This window comes from Scomber scombrus, chromosome 8 (genome assembly GCF_963691925.1).
Source record: "Scomber scombrus chromosome 8, fScoSco1.1, whole genome shotgun sequence".
NCBI classification, from domain to species: domain Eukaryota; kingdom Metazoa; phylum Chordata; class Actinopteri; order Scombriformes; family Scombridae; genus Scomber; species Scomber scombrus.
The window spans coordinates 22,493,710-22,518,325 of NC_084977.1; the positions used below are offsets into that span (position 1 = coordinate 22,493,710).

General features: G+C 41.6%; 1 protein-coding gene across 7 annotated transcripts in view; it reads right to left on the reverse strand.

Annotated features, from left to right (window-relative positions):
- dennd1b (DENN/MADD domain containing 1B) overlaps positions 1-24,616 on the reverse strand; it is a 105,468-nt gene that overhangs the window by 56,372 nt on the left and 24,480 nt on the right. For 5 of the 7 annotated variants that reach the window (XR_009925414.1, XR_009925413.1, XR_009925412.1 and 2 more), the window contains exons 4-8: positions 10,112-10,161; positions 8,745-8,864; positions 3,324-3,393; positions 1,431-1,511; positions 67-126 (exon numbers count right to left, since the gene is read on the reverse strand). Coding sequence is in view for 4 of the 7 variants with exons in the window: in XM_062423866.1 (XP_062279850.1) it covers positions 67-126; positions 1,431-1,511; positions 3,324-3,393; positions 8,745-8,864; positions 10,112-10,161 (381 nt within the window). In the remaining 3 variants the exon portion in view is untranslated. The remainder of the gene's footprint in view (positions 1-66; positions 127-1,430; positions 1,512-3,323; positions 3,394-8,744; positions 8,865-10,111; positions 10,162-24,616) is intronic. The other 2 variants (XM_062423867.1, XM_062423868.1) reach the window with 2 other exon arrangements.

Sequence of the window (24,616 nt, forward strand, 5' to 3'; positions counted from 1 at the left end):
TTCATATTTCACAGCAGCCTCCTTTCCTCCTCCCTTTCTGCCGTTCACTCATTCCCCTCCACTCACCGGCTCCTTGCTTCGCCGATCTCTCAGTACTTGCCCAGTGGCAATATACAACTGCTCATTCTTGCACAATGAGAGAGGGAGAGAGAGAGAGAGCAAAACAGGGTTCACACATGAAAGGGGACAATGATCCTTCTTTCTTGGCTGCCATGATAAAACAAAAAAACACTCTTTTAGGGAATAATTCTGCTTCATCAATTAAATATCAAACTAGTGGCTTCTCCAGAACGAGATGAAGCTATCACCTCTGTTCTCCAGGGCTCCTTTCCCAATGAAGCTCAGAGATTCACATGAAAAGATTTTGTTCACATACAGAGCTGATAAAAAAAAAAAAATCTGACACTGAGGAAAAAATAAACCACAAGGAATCTGAACTGACCTTGTTAACCTTCATAGGGATATATTGATTACCTCCTATTAGTTGTGTTATGTTGTAAATTCATCTGTCTAAATAGATGCGTATCCTTCTGAGACCTGTGTTGCAGAAAAGCCCCAGAGTTGCTTGTTTAATTGGCCCAAAATAAGGAGCCGTGGTCCTCAAGGACAAAGGCTAACACTGAAACTCTTTGGATCCCATTACAGTATGGAGTCTGAGCAACTCTGAAATAATGATACAAGTGAACAAAATGCTGTGAGGTTTAGCGGTCCTACTATAAACTATTATATGCTACTTATAAAAGCCAAGCTTTTATGTATGAGCTGGAAACACACAAGGAGAGATTGTGTCAGAGTTAACACAAACACAAGCTGACTTTGAGGGACCTGGGCTCGTTAAGCCATTTCACTTTTTGATAAGCAGGAGACATGACGAGTTGCGAAAGGACCCTTCAAGTTTAAACATGTCCAGCTCAGGCTTATCACACAAAAACCTGTTAGCGCCACTTCTTGTTTCCAAACAGAGTGTCAGTCCTGGGCCCTCCGTGTCTCTCTGTTCCTACCTAGTCTATCTTAACCTCCTTCTGCTCTCCATTTTCTGTCTGCTGTGTTGTTCCCTCATTTATCTCCTGCATCTCAGCCTCTATACTTTGCCCATCTCCCTGTTTTTGCCTGTCTGCCCCATTTTCCCTCTGTCTGTTTTTTATGCCATCTTTGTCTCCTGCTCTCTTCTTTGTGTCAATTTCATTTAAGTTCTCATTATTCCTCCCTCTTTGTCTCTTTGTTTTTTGTATTAGATATTTTGTCTTCGTGTCTTTCGCTCTACTTTAAACTACTTCAGCCAACTGTTATTGTCTCCTCTTCTTTTCTGCAGTCTCTTTCCTGATGCAACACACTACTACAGTAACCTACCTGTCCCTCTCTTCCCTCTTTCTGTCTCTACACTCAGAAATCTTGCTTCTGATAAGGGGGAATATGAGATCTATACCTACCACACTCAGGTTGACTGGCGTGAAGGGCTTTGGCACAGGCAGATCATACAGAGAATTCAGCATGTCATTCAAGTCATTTTCCTGGGGGAGAGAAACAAACAACAAACAAAAAGACATGAAAACATAGGACACATGAATTTTATTTACTTGTTTTGTTGATGCCACGAGTTATGTGTCAATCTTACAACGGTGCTGGGACAGGCGCTACTGCAGACCAGAGGGCGATCCTGAAGCAAAGCCTGAAGGGCTCCAAAACATCCGACTGACATATGTTTAACGAGCAATGGTGAGGTTAAAAGACGGCTGAGTGTGGGGCTGCAGACGCTTATTATCCAGCAGCGTTGATTTACGGCCGAGAGCGGGCTGTCAGTAATTAAGCAGGGGTCCCCACTCCAAAGACCGGGACTTTAAGAAGCCGTCAGAGAGCTAGCTTGACCACAGAACAGGCCCCAAGATTATTCTTCCAGCATTTATGAGCTCCACGACAAGACTGCTATTTACACTCTCGGGCCTCTACTGATGGAGACGACACTTTGCAACTTGTACTTAAACCAAACTAACTACTGTGAGCGCAGAGGTCGGGCATTGTTGTTTGTTTTCTCTTCTTTTTCTGTTTGCCCTCTGTGAGAACTTTGTTTGGTTGTGGCTACGAGCCGCTGCCCGTCTGAGGAAATGTGCATGTGTGTGTGTGTGTGTGTGTGTGTGTGTGTGTGTGTGTGTGTGTGTGTGTGTGTGTGTGTGTGTGTGTATGTGTGTATGTATGTGCCTGTGCGAGCCAGAGAGAAATAGAAACCTAAGAGGAATGGGCGGCAATATACAGTAAGAGTAGGAGAAGGGTGGGAGGGAGGGGTGTTGGGGAGTGTGCAATCGAACAGCCTCCTGTCATGAGAGGCTCAATGCTCACACGCATGGTCAGCAACACGGCCTGGGGAAACAGTTCATTTACCCCTCGCCTTAAACCCTCATCGCTCTTCTGTCTTCCCTCGTCTGTCAACATCTCCCTCTCGCCTGGAACGGACAGCGGGGTAAATAGAAACCAAATCATGCACACTAACACTTCAGTCACCCAGGATTTCCAGCAATCTTTCTGCCTCTCTCTTCCTCACTCTTTCTAAACACACAAACTGTCCTCTCCTGCTTTTCTGTCACTCTCTATATATTACACTTTATTATCTTGCTGAATTTCTATGAGTTATGTTAAATGTTTATGTGATGTGTTAGTGATTATCTTCTTTAGCATGGTTCTTGGTCCTGATCACTCCTCTCTGGGGGTTTTGGAAGAAGCAGTGACTACATGACAATTGAAAGCGGCCACAAAGCGCTCTGCATCTCTTCCCTGCTCTGTCTCCTTCCCTCTTTCTTTCTCCTCAGTCTAAACATGGGAACATCACCTACACCCTCTGCGCTAGACGCTGCACATCTCCCTAGGTTGTTGCATATTTTACATTTCCCCTCCCTTTGCTAGTACAATGCAGTGAATAGTCAGGGGAAAAGACTTTTGTGAAGTGTGAGCATTTGTGTGTGTGTGTTTGTGTGGGGGGTTTTTTTCTCTTAACGATTTGTTTTCCAGTAAATCATCAGGAATAACTTCCAGTGTCAGATCAGCGTTTGGTCTGTGAAATGTCAACATTGTTGCTGCTAACAACAGGAGTCAAGTCGAGCCCAAGACAGTGAACAAAACTTGCACACAAAAGACAACACGCAGTATGCAGAAGAACAGAATGGAGGAAATATCTTACCACAGCACAGTTTCAAATACACTAAACTGTGTGCTTGTTTCTGAGCCAAATCATTCTGAAATGTCTTAATTTTCATACTGTGTGCTTATAATTTACTAAATGTACATTAACATTATTGAGGGTTTGTTAAATGCCCAAAAGAGCAAATGATTACCTGTTGTTTTGTTAGGTAGTCTGCAAGGGTATTTAGCAGCTTGTAGTAGATTTCAAACCATGGTAGATAACTGCAAGAGACAGAGAATTAAAAAAAGGTATAAATTAACATTTTGTACATGCAAAAATATGTATCTTTTGTATCATCATCTACAATAAACAGACAAGATGTACTGAATCAAAACAGCTCATGTCTAATTTACCACACTCTCCATTTCAGCTGCATTTAGAGGTACACCAAATGATTAATTCTCCTCTATTTTGGCCAGCCACAATGTCCATAAATTATTTCACAATTTGCTGGACGCTGCAACATTTAAACAGCATCAAGTTTTAAGTAAAGCTTTTGCAATGTCAGTGTGTGTCCTGTCAGTCAGTGACCTATTGTTTAAAGATCAAATGTATACAGAACACTGAAAATGTTTAGTGTTCCCAGCAAAAGCTACTCCAAAACACAGAGTCAGTGTTGTATTGAAGAAAAAAAAGAGGTAAATGCTATCTAGTCCTTATTATGAAATTCTTTGTACCCGGGGCCCTCCACATCATACAAATTCCTGTCATGTCTGCTCTTTGAACCAATAAGAAGGAAGGATAGAAGGAAAAAACAATAGATTTTAGATTCTTTAACAAAAAACACCAGACCACTACAGTTTTCATGTGATGCAGAGGGATGCTATGGTTTACAAGCATGCTGCTCCCAGATGCAAAGGCTTAACAAAAATGCAGCACAAGATGCCTCCTGCACCCCCCACCCCCACCGCCCCTTTTCACCTCCACCACCTCCCCTTCCTTCTGCCCCTCTCTGTGCTTCTTTTTATGCCCCTCACATAGTAGAAAAGCTTTGACTTATGTAATTAATGTAAAATAAATAAATTCATTAACGAGCTCAAAATAATTTATACTGCAGTGTTTGTGTTAAAGCTAATCACTAAGTACACCCACCACAAGCTAAAAGCATCTGCAGCATGGCTTTCTTTACAAAGTTGACATATTCTTGGCCAAGTCGACTTGCTTTCTGGGTGGAAGATGGCCAACATTTTCTTTTGGCATAAAAGCTGTGAGGGCTCAGTTCATTTAATGTTATGCAATCAATTTGTAAAAATATGGTGTTCTATCAAGGTATTGAATTTTTATTTAGTTTTGGTTTTTAACATGCATTTTTGAGCACTGCATGAATAATGATTCTAGATAAGGACTTCTTAGCATTGAGATGAAATAAACAGAAATTCCCATTAATGCTTCATTAACTTGCCTGGATACAGGGGTTTAAAAATTAATTAGTGACCAAATGAACCAATCAATCAAAAGTGGACTCTTATTTACTCTTCAAATTCAGTTCATATTTGTTCATGTCAATAAGTGCAACACCTTTTTTAACACGTCATTAAAACAATAATTCCATTCAAATTAAAAATCAGACAAAGAGCTAAAATGTGTATTTTCTTGGTTGTATTATAATGTATTTTTAAGAGTGGAGCTTTGAGTGTGTGAGTTTCTAAGGGAATGAAGTCCTGCTCAAGCAGTTGGCTGGAGACTGAGGAGTTTCCAGGCCATGGGTCACTGGCTGCTCTGTAGACTGGAATTAACAGACAACAAGAAAACAATAAAGTGGACCTAATGCAAATTTTCATATCGCTAAATCCGCAAGGGGCCAATGACAGGTCAGGTTCCCGGAGAAGTGCAGCCAAGCGCACCAATCAGAGAGGCTGAGTGACCATTAGTCTGAAACAATCAGCCAATATTTTGATGTCTGCATGAAGATTTGCCGCAATCAGGTCACACTCACAGGAAAGCCTAAATCAATTACGCTTATGTTAATTCACATGCTGACCGGATATCAACCTGAAGACCTATTTCTGCCACATCAAACAACATATAACACACATGTCTGCATATGGGGTCAGTTTACATTTAACCATTAGAGAAAAAGTTCAGTCTGATATAATGACTAAGGGGGAGAACAAAGCATTTGCATTATCTTCCTCCTCTATGCCTTGCTTAAAAATCCAGGCTTCTGGACATTAATCCTTCATTTTTCACTGTTGAGGGGGATGTAAATAGGACTCTGGCTGTCAGAGCAGCCGTCAGGCTTCACAGATCTCACAGTCATTACACTCCTACACCAAGGTGCTATAAATCCTTTGTTTTAGAGGAAAACACATGATCGCCAGTGAAAGCAGCCAACAGCAAATTATCAATATTCCTCTAACATCTTCGTACGCTAGGAAATAGATTTTTTATTTTTTTTGCTTTATTCAAATGCAATAGACTGACTGTAACTTAAAGATGGATTGTTTTGTCTTGGTTATCCCACCCCTCCCGCTCTGCTCTCTCTGTTGATGCAAAGTTTAAGTTTGGAAAGCTTAGAGAGATACTCCTACTCGTCACAGTTCATTGCTCAGATGTGTTTGTGCTGTGCAAATCCTCCGATAGAGAGAGAGGCATCCATCACTAGAGTGCTCAGTGCGTGGGGGCCCCGCAATCGCTCCTGCCATTTTAAACACATGTCTTCTCAAAGTGCCATGTACTCAAAGAATGAACCAGTTAATCTGCGGCCCACTCACAGCCCGGCGTGTTCTCCATCCCAGGCTCAGACCACCTAACCGCATGGAAATATCTAGCATAAGACAGCGTTTTGGAACAAACAATTATGCTATTATGGATGGGAGCACACACAAACACCAATAAAGCCGCACTAATCCTTTCAAAATATCTTTTCACATGCATTGTATATATCCACAATGAAATTCTACTGTGGACAGAAATAACACAAACCATTCACAAAATCTCCAAATATTGTCGACACTCACACTCCTGGCATTATATCAAATTCATTCCTAGTACCTGATTAAACCTTAATATTGGAGCAATCATTTCAACCCTTTTTGCAGCCATAAAATACCTGTTGGGTGTTAAGCACGACGTTTATTCCTGTTCCTTAGATGACTCTTAGATCTCTTTTAACACACGAGCACCTGTAATCGTAAGTCATCTTACACTTTGTAGACGGCTCAGTGGAAGATTTCATTACACCTTTACTTTTCCAGGTCATGGGTTAAATACAGGGGAGGAAGTGTCCTCCGGCGACCCGCTAAGTGACCACTAACCTGAGAAATGCAGTCCCTAAAATGTATCCTAAAGCCTTCGCCATCCAATAAAACTGAGGAAATCCACCTTTTTATCCCTTAAGAATTTACGTGTTCAAGAGATTCTTCCTGATGTGGAAGAGAAGATGAGGGTATAACAGCATAGTGTATAGCAATTAATCATTATTTGTTTTAGGTTGTTCCTTTTTTTTCTCCTTAGGTTTGCCTGGAGGGAGCGGACCTTTTCGGCCACGGCTTTAGCAATGAGACTACAAAGGGCCGTCCACATAAAACTGTCCTACTCATTAAGGCACTTCCTCCTGTAAGCAGAGGTGACAATTTTACGGTCCCAGCACTTCAACAATCACAGAGACGCAAACTGTTTTAATTACTTTTATTTCATATCCATGGGAAATGAGAGATTAAATGAATATAAACTAGAGAGCCTGGGTCTTCCTGCTTTAGATTTTAACCAGACACATTTTAACTGATAATTCTTTAAGATAAACAACTTAAAGTATCTGTATTTTTAATGTTTCTCTATGCTTAGAATTTTTTTTTAAACAGGGGCAGTTTTTTGTCATTTTCTTAATACTGCCTTGCATAACTAATTTGGTGGATCTGAAAATTGTTAAAAGAATAATAAACAAAAAAAAGAAAGAAAAAACCTTTTGACCAAGGACCTTGAATCTCTCATGTAATGGGGGGAACTTCATTTTCACATTTTCACATTTCTTCTATCTATCTACAATGTTTTATATGCATAAGAATATTTTGTTAACACAGTGGAGGATATTTAAGATAAAAAAAAGAAAAAAGATCAGTACAAAAAAAAAACAGAAAATCATAACTAGGGAGCACACAAACAATTTCAAATCAACAAAAAAACTTTCTATATGTTATTTTATTATAAATGAAGCAAGCCATGCAAACTACTCAGAATGCATAATGAATTTTATACATCATATGTCAAATGAATTAGCATGTCTAACTCAGCGAGAGGGACAGGGGAGCCTCTGCTAATTGGCAGTGAAGCTTCATGCATAATTATGGGCCAAGCGTCTTTGCTGTCGCACTGTGGCAGTAGCCGAATAAAGAGGAGAAAAAAGAGAGAGAGACAGAGAGAAAAAAGAGAGGGAGCGAGAGAGAGAGAGGAGAGAGAGAGAGAGAGAAGAAAAACAAAGGCCACGGAAGCTGGCCGGGAAGGGTGGGTGGTGTGGGGAGGAGGGACACTGTTCTTCACAGCAGCTCATCAGGGCAGCGACAAACCCACGACTGTCCATTAACAGACACATACACACACACAGACACACACACAGACACACACTGACACACACAGAGGCGAGAGCAGCGCTTACAGGAGTGCTGCTTTGCACTAACAGAGGAAAAGAAAAAGGCTTTGTGCTCCTTCTCCAGTTTGTTGTTTGTTAAACTGCTTAACACATTCATTAAAAATACATTTATTTTGTACATTTTCCTCAGTTTATTGTAAAGTGCAGAAGCCTGTCCACTGAGATTAGCACTGGAGAGCTCCTTCTTTGTAATGGTGAGGTAATTACATCTGTAAAAACATTGTGTCAACATGCAATTACATGAGAATTAAATGATAATAGCTTTTGTTGGAGAGTAATTATGCGAAGAAAATGCAATTTCCCTTGGTTTGGTGTCCTCATTTATGTAAGCTGTGATAGGATAAAACCACCTATGAAATATCAAAAACAGCTAAACTTTTGGATAATTATAGGCACATCACTAACATATTTGTGTGGGCAGATGAGAATATAAATTTGTTATTCTGTCATAGTGCAGCTCAGTGTGAAGTGTGAGAATGAATGGAAACACTGTCTCAAAAACCTGTGTTCACTTCTAAGATCTGCTAAACTCTTTTTTTTCCATTACACTCAAGAAATGAATGCAGATATTTTAAAAACACAGTTCTGATAGTAATCCATGGATAATTTGTAAATGGGTAGAACAGACCAGATTATTTGAGTTTGAGTTATTAGTCTTTTTACACATCTTGCCTTGATTCTGATTCAGGAGGTAAAATGTAAAAGTGTTTTATACATTTGTATTTGTGAAGTGCAGCATCATTTTTTTGCACATCCAGTTGTGTTCTTTACATTTGTTTAATTTATGGAAGATTAGTAAGTTTATTATTTTAAAAATGATAAAGTTTATGATACCCAGAGTTCAACACTACAATGATACAGTTTATCAGAACAAAGTGATCTTGAATGAAGAATATAATTGAAACATATATACATTGTAGTAGTGCTTATTTTACAACGTAAACAAAAGTAAAGCACGTATGAGTAGGGGTGTGTGTGTGTTACCTGAGCAGACATATGCAGACCCGGCAGCCTTGAGTGAGTCGACAGAAACCAAACCTCTGTTTGCTGTCGATGTCCGTCAGCACAAAGGTGAAATTCTGCCCCACCTGACTGTGGGAAACCCTGGGAGAGAACATGAGAGACAAACACAAACACACACACTCACTAATGGCCTTAACAACATCAATTGAATAAAATCATGAACATTCAAAACAAAACAAAACACAATGTGGTCTAACTAAATTACTCTTTTTCTCAGTCAAAATCTCACCATGAGCTTAATCTCCAATCAAGGTTGTAATCTAATGTCACATATCTCTAGTACGGCTGCTTGAATAACTGTAAAGTAAACTCCAGAGTAGATCAGTATATCCCTACACCACTAGATGGCAGCAGTTCAGCTTCAGTAAAAAAAAAAACACAGTCCACCCTCACACCCTTTCTCTCTCTCTCTCTCTGTCTCTCTCTCTCTCTCTCTCTCTCTCTCTCTCCCTCTCTATCTCTTGCTCTCTCGCTCTCTCTGTTTCTCTCTCTCCCTCTCTCTCTCTCTCTCTCTCTCTCACACACACACACTCTCTCTCTTTCTCTCGCTCACTTTCCTTCTCTCCGTCCTTACAATGGGAATTTAAACATGTCATTTTCCATGCTGAAAATAAAAGCTTTTCAGAAAACTCTCGGCCTGATCGGACGTATATAATATGGGGAAATGCATATCCTTAGACTCTGGAATCTGTCACACACACACATGCAGTCATAAACATGCTACTGTGCACTTTGCATTAAGTGGGCTGGACACTGATGACCTCATCAGTATCATCCTTAATGGAATTTGTTAGTATCGTTATCATCACCGTCATCATCATTAACGTGTGACCTCACCATCACAGCATTTTCATTTTGGGGGATATTTAGCTAACAGCTGTGTTGCTTGCATGTCAGTACAAACTGTATGTAAGAAAATGTCAGATTTGTTGGTGTGTAAGACCAAAAAGCCTCCATGAAATCATACCCATGTGCAAATTAGCAGACACACAAACTCATTACACTCATTATTACACTTTGACAATCAATAAATCGTCATGTGACTGCCTCTACAAATTATGGTAATTTTATCATAACACAATTATGTAAAGCACAAAATACACATAATCTAATTTATTTTTTTAATGCATGTGTGTTCGTAGGTGGGAGGAGAGCTAGGTGTAAATATTATTGTGTGTGTGTGTGTGTGTGTGTGTGTGTGTGTGTGTGTGTGTGTGTGTGTGTGTGTGTGTGTGTGTGTGTGTGTGTGTGTGTGTGTTACATGAGGGAGGTGAAAGTCAGCTGCAGTGCAAAAAAAACCAGGAAGCAGAGAGGTAGCGGAATCGTACCTTTCCACGTCAAAAGGAAAGCAGAACTTTGGTATCGTCTGAAGGACCTCCTGAGAAACCAGAACAGAGAGAGACAAACACCATTTTAGAAAACACACATCATAGAGAAAACAAATAATACGTGTCTATTTCAATATAAAAACCTCTTGGGCTTCCACTAAGTGGGCACTATCAACTGGCTGAACAAAATGAGGATTAATGTTAAACGCTGCTGATAGCAATCTGACAAAGTCCTCACATCCCATACACTGCAGCCTAAATGCACTTAATCCAAATGAATGGGCAATATAAAGCACTTCACTTGGCAGAGCAGAGTGGAAAGGTTCCCCTTTTTTTCCAAGGATAGGGAGGGATCCTCAATCCACAGCTTGAATAATTAGCAGTTATTAAGTTCATCGATTATCGTGTGCCAAAGGGAGATGAAAAGATGAAGGGAGAGAAAGAGAGAGAGAGATAGCGAGAGAGAGAGAGAGAGAGAGAGAGAGAGAGAGAGAGAGAGAGAGAGAGAGAGAGAGAGAGAGAGAGAGAGAGAGAGAGAGAGAGAGAGAGAGAGAGAGAGGGGACAACACCAAGGCTATGGTGGCAGATTGTAGTGACAATGGGCTAAGCAGCTCTGAGGGGTTAAGAGGTAGGAGGGGGGGGTACAAGCCTTCAGGGCTTTACCTCCCAACACCTCCCTTGTGGGTTGGGGGAGTGTGTGTGTGTGTGTGTGTGTGTGTGGGGAGGGTCTGTATGCTCTTCAAGCGAGGTGGGAGGGGAGGGGAGGGGGGGCACCTTTCCACCAGCGGCATATGGATTTAGACAGGGAGCAGGAACAGAGCGGAGCACCATATGGGTGAGCCACTCCAGACCAGCAACACAGCCACCAAGCACCAGGTCCCTGCTCTGTCTGTCGCTCTGCCTCCTCGTCTCTCTGGCTACTAACCTGGCCCAGAATAGGCGCAGGGCACCTGGTCCTCTTTGCCGTCTGTCCTTCTGCTCGTCTACCTCACTCTCAGTTCTGGCCAGGCTCTGCCAAGCTCAGAGACTAATCCTGGGGACTGGGTGGCTGTCTGTACTCTGGCCTCAGTAGCTTGCCTCTCTTTATCTTGGCTTGTGTGCCAAGCTCGGCCACTGAGCCCAAGGTCTGTCTTTCTGATTGGAGATGTCCGAGCTGAGATTGATGCTGCCGCTCTACCGGCTCTCTGTCAATCTCTCTCTCTTTCGCTCTGTGCTACCCCCCAGAAACTGATCCGGACGACAGGTTGGGTGTCTTCTGCTTGATGCTGCCTACTGTTGCTAAGACCTCGCCGTGGGGAGCAGACACTGATTCCCCCCGTCCCTCCTTATCAAAACTTAAAGCTGCCACCCCAGCACAACACAGCCACAGACAAGCAAGCAACAGCAACAATGAGCTATGACAGAAGGGGGATGAGGGTATGTGTGTGTGTATTTGTGCATTTGAGTGTATGATGTATGTGAGTGCCAGCCTGCTTCAAGGACTTTGTGCATTCAGTGTGAGAGGGTGGTTAGGCATGTACATTTGTATCTGTGTGTGTGTGTGTGTGTGTGTGTGTGTGTGTGTGTGTGTGTGTGTGTGTGTGTGTGTGTGTGTGTGTGTGTGTGTGTGTGTGTGTGTGTGTGTGTGTGTGTGTGTGTGTGTGTGTGTGTGTGGGTGGCAGAGCTTGACTTGCCTATATGTTGGGTGTGTGTGCCCACATATGGAGTGTACAGGAAGGGCGGGAAGGCGAGACGGGGTGGGTGGGAAGTAACTGTTTTTACTTATCAGGATCTGTGATAAAATTGAGAACTCAACAAAGACAGAGGGCTCAGTGGCAGAGGAGGTCTCTGTCTCTGTCTCTGCTGTGGGAGTGTGTGGGAGTGTGTGTGTGTGTGTGTGTGTGTCTGTGTGTGTGTACATGTGTGTGACTTGTGTCTTGGCGTGTGCGGCTGTATAACTGTCACACACATCAGAGCTGCCATCGCTGTACGCGATTGCTACTATTATTAACCACTATGTACGCACACCAATATGTTCCAGAGAGCCCTCCCTGGCGCACTGCATATGGCACACAAACCCAAACAGACGTGCGTGCACACACACATACACATGCGCTCGCTTTCCGTGCAAATAAAAACATTTGACTTGCCAGATTTGAGAGTTGTCACAGCCCCGCCCACATCAGGTATCTGTGTCTGAGTGACAGTCTCGGGGCTGCGGAGACTCTGATCTCACACAGGACCAGTGGGAAGTGATGTGTTTGTATGTGTGTATAATGTGACATGGAAACAGGAGACATGTTCTATATATATACATTCTAAGGACCACATATACCCATCAGTTTCCTTTGCTCAGGTATACTGTTATCATATACTCTAGAGACATTTGTAATCTTCAGTCTTTAGCCATTAAATAATCTAGACAGCTGATCCTTCTAAGACAGATCTTAAATCAGAGAAGATCTACCTTCTTCATTTTCTAATGTATTATGGTACACATAGGTATGCAACTTATAATTCTGATTATTATATTATCAATTTATTTCAGTTAATCAATGTTTTAGCTTATTCTACATAATGTCACAAAAGTATAGAGAAATAAACACATCAGAATTTCTTTGAGCTTGAGGTTATATCTTAAAATTGTTTATAATTCTGTCCAACTATCCAAAACCCAAAAATATTCCATATACAAAGATATAAAATTCCAAAGCAAATTTCTTTTAAGCAACTTGAACCAGTGAATATTTGGCACATCTTCTCAAAAAATGTTAAAATTGTTATCGATGAACTCCCCGTTTATAGTGATTTAAAGACTTATCAGTTCAACTTTAACATGCTTATATCAATATGACAACCACTCTTCTATTGTGATTATGGGTGGATACTGGCTATTTAATCATTAGGTTTTATGTTTAATGAAAATGTAACTGCTGAACAAGGAGGAAAACACTTTTCAACTTTAACCTGACTATTGCATTGTAAGTCAGTATCACAAATGAATGATTTGGGTGAAAATATCCCCCACAGACTGTATAAAAAGGTCAATTCTACTTATTAAGTTATTAAAATGCAAAGAGACGATGCTGTTGAATGCAAGTACTGAAGAGACAAATATCTCAAAACCTGTGTGAATAACACCAAAACTATATGTATGGTTAAATACCACAAGTGGCAAGTGAGCTGATGTTTTGTTCTGTTTTGGCTGTGCTCAACAATGTTTCTTTTCCAACAACTCCTTTAGTTTTAACCAAAGAAGACGACTGCTTATATGTGATTTGCCACTGACAGTCTTCCTTTTCCTCATCTGCCAGTCTCTTTTCTGTTTCCTACATAATACCTGTATTACTGGTAACTCTGTTTCCGCTTCCCTCCCTCAATGACTGGGCCCTATACCACAGGGATATCTAAACAGGAGTGGCACAAAGGGGGGGTGTTCTTCCACAGTTTCTTACTACAGTAAGCCCCCCACCACTTCTACGTCTACCACCACACATACACGTACTCCCCCTGCTTGCCATTTTCCCAAGACAAAAGAAAAAGAAGCAGCTAATATATTTGCAGCTTTGCGAGGGGGGTGGGGGCCAGTGAGGGAGGAATCTGCTGCTAGCTTGGCAGACGCTGGTGTGTGTGTGTGTGTGTGTGTGTGTGTGCTGTTTATCGTGAGTGGAGACAGGGGTATCACTCAGTGAGACAGAATGCTCTGGGTTCCCCCAGCGGACAATCCTGCTATCACTGCACCACAACACTACAACAGCACACAGCAGCCCTGTGCAGCTTTGCACCGTACCCCTGCAGAATAGCACAGTACAGCAGGGAAGAGCAAAATAACTTTGCGGCACAGGGCAACAGTCCTGCTTCTCTACTCTTAAAAAATAGGCCTAAATTTCACTTTTATTCTTACTCTACCCCTGATTGTTTTTAGAAGTAATTGTGGTTGCTTAAGATATGTATGGTTGAGGCATACAGCATTTAATGTGGGATATGACACGTGACAGATCATACTGTGTGGGCTCAGCTCTACTGTCTCTAACACACATATACATAAATATAACATATATATATATATAATACATACATATGCTAAACTCGCCATCAGCCTTGGTGTTTCATTTTGGGTGCGAACTTCAGGACCAATATTCACTTTCACATATGTTTGCAAATAGAGAGAGGCAGAGGAGTATTGTGCAGAAATGTGGATGAAAAGAGAGAAAGAGGATGATAGTAAAGGAGCAAAATTCTGAAATAATAAGATTACGAAGCAAAAAAGTTGAGAAAGAAAAAGAAAGATGGAGGCGTAAGGAGACTGACCCAGTGAATGTCACAAGAAATGGAGAGATGGAAGGTATTCGATGGACAGCAGAAGGAGGGGGAAAGGAGGGAGGGAGTAGTGAGGGAGAGAGAAGTAGCTCAGTTCATGCCCCTCTCCCTATGCAGCAAGGACTCCTCCCTGGGGGGACTCAGACTTTAAGCCCCTGCCCTGCTTTATATTCCCCTGGCTACTGCAGCCAGATCAATCTAGCTGGCTGCCCAGTGAAACTCAACCTAGTTCAGTGCAGCCTGGCCCCCAGAGTCCTCTATACAGCCTGTAGTTTTAGAAGGAATGGAGGCTGGTGGCAGGCAAATTTGTAAACCTACCACTAGTATACCAATATTAGAAGCAGATTTTACCATATCAGAGTTTTTGCATATGTTAGCCCATTACTACAATTCACATATACTTTACATTACCGTAAGCTGTTTCCAAAGCATGTTGTACTGTTTTAGATTTCTGAATGTGTTTTTTACTGTATAATCCATCACAGTGAACATCTTGTCTGCTTTTATTTTTGTCAAAGTTAATTTATTGTTTCCTGGTAATGCAACTGTAAGTGCAGACTGATTTGAAATGTCTGTGCTGCATTACCACACCAAAATAACATAACTCAAAATAATGCAGCCAAGATGTTCACTGTGATGGATTACCTACCTCAAGTAAAGTCTCCACAAGTTGATCTTTCATACCATGTGGAAATGAATGGAAATCAATTAAAGCTGGGAAGGTAGCAAAATCCATCCGAAAATCAAAAACACAGTGGTATGCTACACATCTGTGAATCTCTATGAGGATTCAGCTGTGGACTGCGCTCAGTCCTGAAGCAGTGTGTCACACATGCTCAGCTAATGTGCACAAGTCATCAAGGCAGTGGAGCATCAAACCAGCTCTGAATTATTTTGGCTCCTACAGGGGTAAAAACCTCTCCTCAGCCATGTAAATAGCTTAAACTCACAGAATGAAGCCGGAACATTTGCAGGGTCTGACGACAGCCAGAGACTTAAACCCCCCCACCCCCCTGTGTCAAAAAGCAAATGTATGCATAATAAATAACATTGGCCAAATAAATATTCACGTCGTGTTTTAAGTAGACGTGTGTCATGACCAAGGGTGGATTTTATTAGTAAATAAATGAATTTCCAAGTTTCCACGTACAAAGGGGGGTGGCATGACATAGATGAAGTTTACTACCAAACCAAGATGCTTTTGCCCTTCTCCATGACAGCTGAGAAACTACTCACTAAGGAAGGCCTGGAGATGCATTTGAAAACTTTGGAAAAAGCTAGTAAAGTTCATTTTCTTTTTGTTGCCAAATCACTTATTTTTCATTACAGATAATGCATACAGTAGTCCAACTCTACATGACATACCATGCTGAAATTCATACGCCATACACATAAAATCTTTGACCGCCCAGCACATTACATTAATAATGTCACACCAAACTAAATGCATGAGGATATCCGATGGTGCATGCTCAGTTGGATTTAAATATACGCTTTTTTTATACTTAGATAACCATTTCCTGTTTAAATATGTTTGATAACTACAAGAAAGCTAATTTATGCAAAGAAATTTCTTCCATATGTGTCAAACATACAGTATAATGGAGTTTTTGGGCATCAGTGGATTGCAGCAGGTAGGGACCCTGGTTATCCAGCCAGCACTTCTACTATATAATGACATAGTCAGCAGGGCTACTAACACATCAGCGCTGGAAACCACAGTGTCTCAACTCACCCTTCCTTCACCTCTTCCTCTTGCACGCTCTTATGCCCTCTTCATCACCTCCTCTCTTCCTTCCTTTCTCCATCTTTCCCTCCACCCCCCACTCACTGTCCTCTCTCACCTCCCTCCTAAACCCCCTGTCGTCATCCTAGATTCCCCCCTTCTTGCAAAACCCCACCTTTTCCTCACCCTAACCAACACCCCTCGTCCCCCCTTTCGCCCCCCTTTTCCCAATTAGTCTGTCTGTGTGCAGCTACCCAGCCGATCTCTGCCCATCCTGCCGGTGCTGGTTCGCTCACCCAGCCCCTCTGGCGAACATGACAAAGAGAGATCCTCAGTATTCAAACAGACACACTGCTTTCAAATGCCGAATGGCAGGGTCGACCTGGGTGCAGCTTTAAGCAAAATATTCAAATTCTCAGCCTTTCTTTTTTAAGAATTTGCATGGATATGCATTCATTTGCAATGTGTAAAGGCACAAGGACAGCTGAGCCTTGGTTTTAGAAAGACAGGAAAAAATAAATAATGCAGAATAAAAATGTATGATGGTATGAAACCATGATTAGGTAGACTGGTAGATTAAAACTACTGTAGGTTCAAAATTGAGAAAAACACAAAGTCACAAACAAATGACTCAAATACATTTTTGCACAAAACAACTGGTGAACCAATGACTAGTGTCAGTGCTTTTAAAGGGGAGAAGGGAGTTAGTCTGTGATCTAATATAATGTAAACAACAAACTTCCTGGACCACTTCCTGTTTCTTCAGTTATCTCTCACTGCACCAGATATTAAAAGGTTACTGGATGTGAAAGGATAATGAAAAGGAAACACAGAGGCATTAAGACACAGAGAATTAAGAAACAGAAGAATAAATGATGAAATAATGAGAGAGAAGAGAGATGAAGCATAAAAAGTGTTAATGTTTATTGCCTTAATAAAGCACTGAAATAAAAACATTGGATTTGTTTTTTTTTCTAAATGTAGCATCTGTTATAATGAGCCATTTTTGTTCCTCTGAGGCAAACAAAAGAAGGGGCTAAATCGTAGCTCTCCAACTTTTGTCAATTTTCATACCTCCTACACTAATACCTTTCCATACATTCAAATACACTGTGAGATCAATATGATTAACAAATAAATATGGAAAGGGAACCACAGATTAATCTACTGTCATGTTACAGACTGCAGCATATTAATCCAATGCTTTACCACTATCAAACAATCTATATAAGCAACTTTTACTTCCAATAATATTAACCAGCCTGCTACATCTTCCCGGGCAATGTCATTAATGTATAAGCTCATGAAATACCAGCACGTATCATGGTTACTGGAATATTTTGCATGAGTAATATCTTAGTTTAAAATGCCAATGTATGCCACATTTGACAATGCAAAGTTATTTTCAGAGTGTGGCAGAAACGACAAAGTTATGTTCATTTTCCTGTGATCTAAATTCACAGCATACTTTAAGTGCTGAACAGCTACTGAAGGTCACAAAGACAAAATATTAAGAAAGTGACAACCAGTCAGTACATATTTGGGTCTTGAACAGGAGACTCCATAGGATTTGCTGCTCTATTGGTGACCTTGACCTCTGACCTTCCTGTTGAAGGGGCATAAATGAAGACAATTCTCCAGTGGGGAGCAATGTAGTAAATTCATTATCTTCAATTAATATCAGATTGATTCCTGCATTAATAATTACAAGGCAGTCAACTGGAACCATTTCAGCGCTATCTTGATTTGAACATTTGTAGAAAAAGAAAGGGAACAGATAATTATTTCACAAGCTTCATGGTAAAGTTTCTGGAATTGTTGAATAATTGACAACATGCAACCGCCACCGTAATCACTTTGCCTTGTGACTTTGTGACTGCATTTTGTTGACGTACCCCAATTTGCATAGGGGTATGTCAACAAACGCCATCTAATGCACAAGCAGGTGGAAACAGACCTAAAGAGGCATAGAATGAGAGAGAACAGGAGAAAGTAAAAGACAGAAAATGAGTGAGGGACACAAAGACAGTGACAGACACACAGACTGAGACAGGAGATGTTAGAGAAGCCAGATTTAGAGACGGAATAAAAAAACCTACAGGATTGTGAGGAGAGGAGCAGAAGAACAATGGGCAGAGATACAGCCTCCTCTGGCCGCTGCAGACCTCAGACCCTGCAGAGATTCCTTTCATTAGGCTTTAATAGTATGCTGCCGGCTTGCCATTCTGACCTGCGCTCTGTGCCGGTAATAAGAACGGCCTTCAGAGCCGGACCAAAGCAACAGAGCTGCTTGAGAGGGGGAAGGTGGTGAGGGTGGGGGTGATGGAGCGAGGTGGAGGGGCATATGAGCATGAGCCGATGAGGTGCACTTTCAAATTGACACGGGGGCGTTACATTTTCACATTCTTGCTCACTCTGCACAGGCTGATAGGAGAGGGAGATGGGGGGGAAGAGAGAGTTTTGTCTTTCTAGATTTTCTTTTTTTTTTTAAATACCCTCCACAAGTTTCTGTTGCTTGTGACTCCTCTAGTGCAGAATGTCTGTAGTGAGGGAGATTATTTTGGTTAACAACGGTCCCATGTTACCAGAGCCTTTATTCAGGAGGTGTTGAAGGTGGCAGATTGATCTTCTGGCCACTTCCGGCACTTGCCAACACCAGACAGGTATGTGTATGTGTATATTCATGTATGTATCTACCACCTCTATAGAGAGCAGAAAACCTGTCGGTTGAAAATAGTTTTAATTTTCAAATCTATACTTCTGGATCCTTAAGGACCTCACAAATGCCTAAACCAAGGACAAAATGAAGGCCTCAGCTTGGGCTTCTTGTAAATCACTCAATAGCATGTGTTTCCACCAACCTCAACACATTACCTACAGTACATCCTCCCCTTGGATGGAACTGTATTGGGAAATTAGGGTCCCAGAAGCCACTGCATTTAACCGTAAAGTTTAACATGGAGATAGAATGTTGCCTCCTGTTAGAATATAACATATAATGCACATGTAGAATGAATTCAATAATTTATGGTAAAAAGAGGGATAACATCCCCTTCACCCCCCACTGTCCAGACCCAAATCCATTCCCCGTCTATCAGCTGTTAATGAGTCACCTCAAATATAACAGCATTCCACTGGGGTAGTATACATGCCATCCATTGTATTGCACTCATTTATTTTCTGCTTTTTCCACAATGGATGTATTTATGTTATGGGGTGAGGGGGCATATTGCTCAGAGAATAAGTATGTGGCGTCAACAATAACAGTGTGCATTATTCCAGTGCTAATACCCTGTCCTGCTGATGTCCTTTCTACATATCACAGATGGGCTCAGACAGGGGAGAGCGGCAGTATTATGCCTCTGCCGTGATCTTCCACTGAATATATTACCATGTGATAGGGGGAGATGTCTCACTCCCTAACACACACACACACACACACACACACACACACATACACACACGCACACACACACACTTGTAGTGTTGGGCCAAGAGAGCTGCATATGCCCCAAACATACAAGCATGGGCTTCATTAATGAAGTGCCAGGAGGAGAGGGAGAGTGTGTGTGTGTGTGTGTGTGTGTGTGTGTGTGTGTGTGTGTGTGTGTGTGTGTGTGTGTGTGTGTGTGTGTGTGTGTGTGTGTGTGTGTGTGTGTGTGTGTGCGTGCACCAAGCAGCCGGGGGGGGATTTCCTTCTTTAAGCTTTCAGCTCCCACTGGGCTTCGCTCGACTGTATGAACCCTGATGTGGGCGTGCCTCTAACACATGGCGTCACATACACACACACACACGCACTCTCCTACACACACATACGCATAAAGAATGTATACATTGACGCTCAGCAGGGGAGCAGCAATGCAACACTGGCTCCTAAACATTTGGCTGTGGACGTCTCATTGACAGATGTACATGGAATCTAGCAGGGAGGGTCAGGTCCTCTCTGCACTCTCCCCTTCCTCCTTCTTCTGCTCCTACCTTTCTCCATCCTTCTCTCCTTTTACACAGCACCCTGTTTGTTCTGCCACTGCTTCAATCTCTGTCTCTGGCTGGTGGCTCCTGATTGTGCCGTGTATGGGGTTGTTACGGGAAAAAAATGCATACCAATTAAGCCACATCATTATATGTGTGAGAGTACTGTTGGCAACAGCAATATGTGGTTAGGGTACGTCTGGCATCCAGTACGGTAAATATGAGTTTGCTTGTTGACAGGGACAACCTGTTTCCAAGTGTAGATGTACTTATTTTTCCTCTATGACTGCATCCATTATAGGTTGAAAGTTTGGCAATATGTACAAATATAATGCATGTTTTTATTAATGGAATTGCTACTGCTTGACGTGATAAGTCCAGCATACAAACTGACAAATGGACGTAGAATCAAGACTTCAACATGAAACAAAACAAGGTGGAACATGTAGTCACATGACTAAATATCCCTGTTCCCTATTCTAAAGTCTCTGTTCCTTAACTGTGGCCATGAGTGCGAAAACAGTTTCAAACAAGTAATGTTTTAAATGAAGCTTGATTACACTTTTAGTTTAATAATTTAATAGTTTAGTTTAATTCTTCTTAAGACATCTTCTAATGTTCAAAATGAACATTCAAAGTGCATTGCAATGTGCCAACAACTTTTAAAATGTCAAGCTTTTAACCATTATATTTGTGATTGTTTTGTTTCATTAAAGTCTCTCTTTTCAATTGCCACTTTTAATATTAGACTTATATATCTATGAGTCATTAACCAAGTAGGAACTAGTTCAGCTCAAATCTTTACAAAACAATTCTTCCTGGAAGCAGAATGGCTGTGCAACCAAAGTGCAGCTGGCTTTTAGGACTTGTAGGATGGCTACATCTGTAGCCCATCCACTACTGTCTACCTAAAGCTTGGAAAACACAAGCAGCCAACAACTCTTTACTCCATTGCCAGAACACACAACCACTTTCTTTTTGCTAGTCATTGGGAGCTGCTGGAGAGATGTGAGCAGCGAGGCATAAAAACACTTCCCCTGCACTCCTCTTCCCTCTCCAATGCCGTTATTCTCCCAAGAAGCCAGCCCAGGGGTCAACACAATCAGGACCCATGAGCAACAAAGGGCCCTAGTTAGGCGTCCAGCTCAGTGCCCGAGCCAAAGGCCAGCTTAGTGGGGCAAGACTGTCCATTAGGCAAGACCCTGGAACACTCCAGGGATCTGGGGTGAAAAGGGTTAGAGAAAAGAATAAAAACACTATCAACCCAGACACATACACACACATATTCTCAAAGACATACACAGATCATATGAGGCCTTGTTTGACACTGCTGTCAGGGTGCAGTGAAGGGGAAAGATGAATCCCTGTGACACACTGAGACATCACACACATACATGTACACAAATACATGCACACACACATTTAGGCCTATACCCGTTTGCATGCGCGCACACACGCACACACAAACACAAAAAAGGTATGAATTACCATCTTTTTCATGTCTTGGTTTCCCACACCCTGTGCCTCACTGATACAGCTTCACAAAACTGGCTGCAGCAGCAGCCAAAGAGCTGACAAAACACTCACAGTGAGCCACAAAACATCACTGCTTTTCTGTCTCCTATCTTTTTAGAAGATGGGTGGGCAAGTTGGCTTTGTCCTTTTGAAAAGCCTCTGGTCTGACAGAGGTACTGTACTTTTATCTCAAGCATCATCTTCTTCCCTGCTATCAACCATCCCCTTCCTTCCTGTCAACTGCACTCAGCTACACAAACTCTGCCATGTCGTGCATTACTCTGTCTATCACCTGCTATATCACTTCATGGTGGTGTTTCATATCTAAACTTGTCAATTTCTCAGAATATGTAGAAAACACCCTTATCGTAAGAATACGGACAACATGTGAAATCACTCAAGGATTTTAGCATGGTTTTGTCGACCCTGAAGTTACAATACTTACTCTTCACCTTACAGAAACATTCACTCATATGAACCAGCTTTGCAGTAGAATTGAGTCTATCAACTCTTCTGTCTCACCCTGATTTTCACTGTCCTCTATCTTTTTGCCATTTGTTTCCCCATTTTGTCATTCCAAATGCCTCTCACCTTCCCTTCATCTGTCTACCTCCCTATCCCACTGATCTCAAGACTTGCTCACCTCCCTCCAGTGTTCAATGTCACCCTTTTTCCAACATAGATCTCTTTTTAACCCCTATACTTCCAATCCTCCACCTCCTTTCCTCTTCCATCTGCCTACACCTTTCAGTCCCCTCTTCAGGTGCTGTAACAGGGTCTTTATGGAGGACCACATATCATTGTTTTCAAGTCAGCATCTCTGGCCCCTCTGCTGCTGAACTTCCTCACACCCACCTTGACTCCTCCACCACCAGACCATAATCTCCTTGTTTCTTCTGAGACAACACTCAGCTCCCCGTGGGCTAATGCCACCAATCATGTCCACCAGCTCCTCGCCTTTACCTCAATCCCTCAGACCACTTCTGCCTCACCCACCCAGTCGACCTGTCTTCCAAAAGAGCCTCCTCCCTGCCTCCCCCACCCAAGGCCAGTACAGAGTCGTGGCCACCAATCACAGCATGTCAGCCAGTTTGTCCTGATGGAGCACGGTGTCAGAGCAACACTCTTAGCTGCTGAGGTTGAAGCCTCAGGAGACCCTCTGCCTCCATCCTTTGCTCTCTCTTAATCTGTTCCTCCCTCTCTCTTTGTCTGGCTGATGAGACAGTGAGCTTTTGAGCAAAGATGGATATACAGAACTAGTAGTAGCAGGAGCCTGATACAAGGAAGTACTTTTACAGCCCAAAACATCTGCTGTAAACATCAGATATTGGTGTCAGTCCAACTAAGCCAAAAGGCAAGAGCTTTTTTATTGGCTCCTTGTTTTGCACAATTATAAAAGAGGACCTCTATCACAGACAAAGCAAATAATTACTCCATCTAAACTCATTAATCCAAACTACAAAGTAACATCAAGACATGTATTTTATATAAGAACAGTGAATGAGGTTTCTCAACTGGCAACACTCTTGCTTTGCAACAGCAATTTATCTATTCACCACCTACATGCTCCATATGCAACAACCTAATGAAAAAGGCCGACTAGAAAATGTAGAGACTCACTAAAAAATTGCTCAGCAGGAAAAGCATATTACTCCATTTTCTCACAGCATAAGTCCTACAATGCATTAAATATCACAAACTGATTATACATAGCAATCTATGAGTCCTTATCAAAGCGTAAATTTATCTTTTAGGATTTAATTCCACTGTAGCCTTAGCATAAATGAAAAATAGCATGTTATACGGTCAACTTGATGCAGTATACAGCAGGAGGATCAAAGGTTCCCTATTAAAATGTGTGGAATGGCCATAGAGTGTTAACATCACCTTTAGTTCATAGCTGAGAGAAGACCTTGCAGTAAAATCTATTCATAATTCATTATTTCCTTTATTTCTCTCTGGATATTATGCTAAAACCAGGCTGGCAGAAAAAAAAAGTAGTTTATATGTAATTTGCAATTTCCTGCAACAGTGTCTTGTGTGGGGAAATATGAGATTAGGTTTCTGGAAACAAGAGGGTTATTGAACCAGGAGGGAGCAAGAGATACCAAGGGAACATAGGGGGTGGAGAGATACTCAAAAAAAGAAAAAGAAATATGGTCAGAAAAAGAATGATGAAGGCAGAGGAAGAAAAGACAAGACAGGAAACAGAAAGTGACAAATAGGGAGAAAGATTAATAGTCATAAGCAGTAGCACTAAGACCAGAATGACGCATAACGATGATATGCCAAGAAAACAAAACAAAAAGTTATCTCTGTGTGTGCATGGGAGTGCATGTATGTGAATGATGTGCAAGTAAACTGGGGGAGGAAAGCTAATTCTAAACTGTAAGGAAGGAATGTGCAGGAGAGCACAACGGAGAAGGACAGCGTTAAGGCGGTGGAGAAATATATCCATAAGATAGAGAATAATCAGTGTAGAAAACCGAAGGTGGAGTCTTTAACAGGATTACTAGCAGAATGTAGAGTAATCTGTGTCTTTTTCCTGGAAGTAATAATCCCATTTCATCCAGTGTTTTTCACACTCTTTCTGCATTCATAAAACATAATCCATGGAGTTTAGATAGATGACAGTGTTTGATGAAAAGGTCTATAGCAGGGGAGTTTTTCTAAGGTCAGCATGGTATAATCGTCTTAAAAGTCTTCAGAATGTATCAGTTATATACACTAAACTCTTAAGTATAGCTCCAAAATTCAGAGAGAGAGATTAAAAATTACTGACATTAAATATTGCATTTTCATTCAAAAAGGCTGGATATTACAAAAAATATGTGGGCATGGTCCACCAGTTGAACAACACTCCCTCCAGCAAGAGCACTTGATCCCTGTTCATTTAGAGTTAATACACCGGCCCAGGCTTGTAGCCACATCTCCTCAGGTATTTCCATTTTTACCTCTTCTTCTACCAACATTGCCTTATATTGTTGAGTATT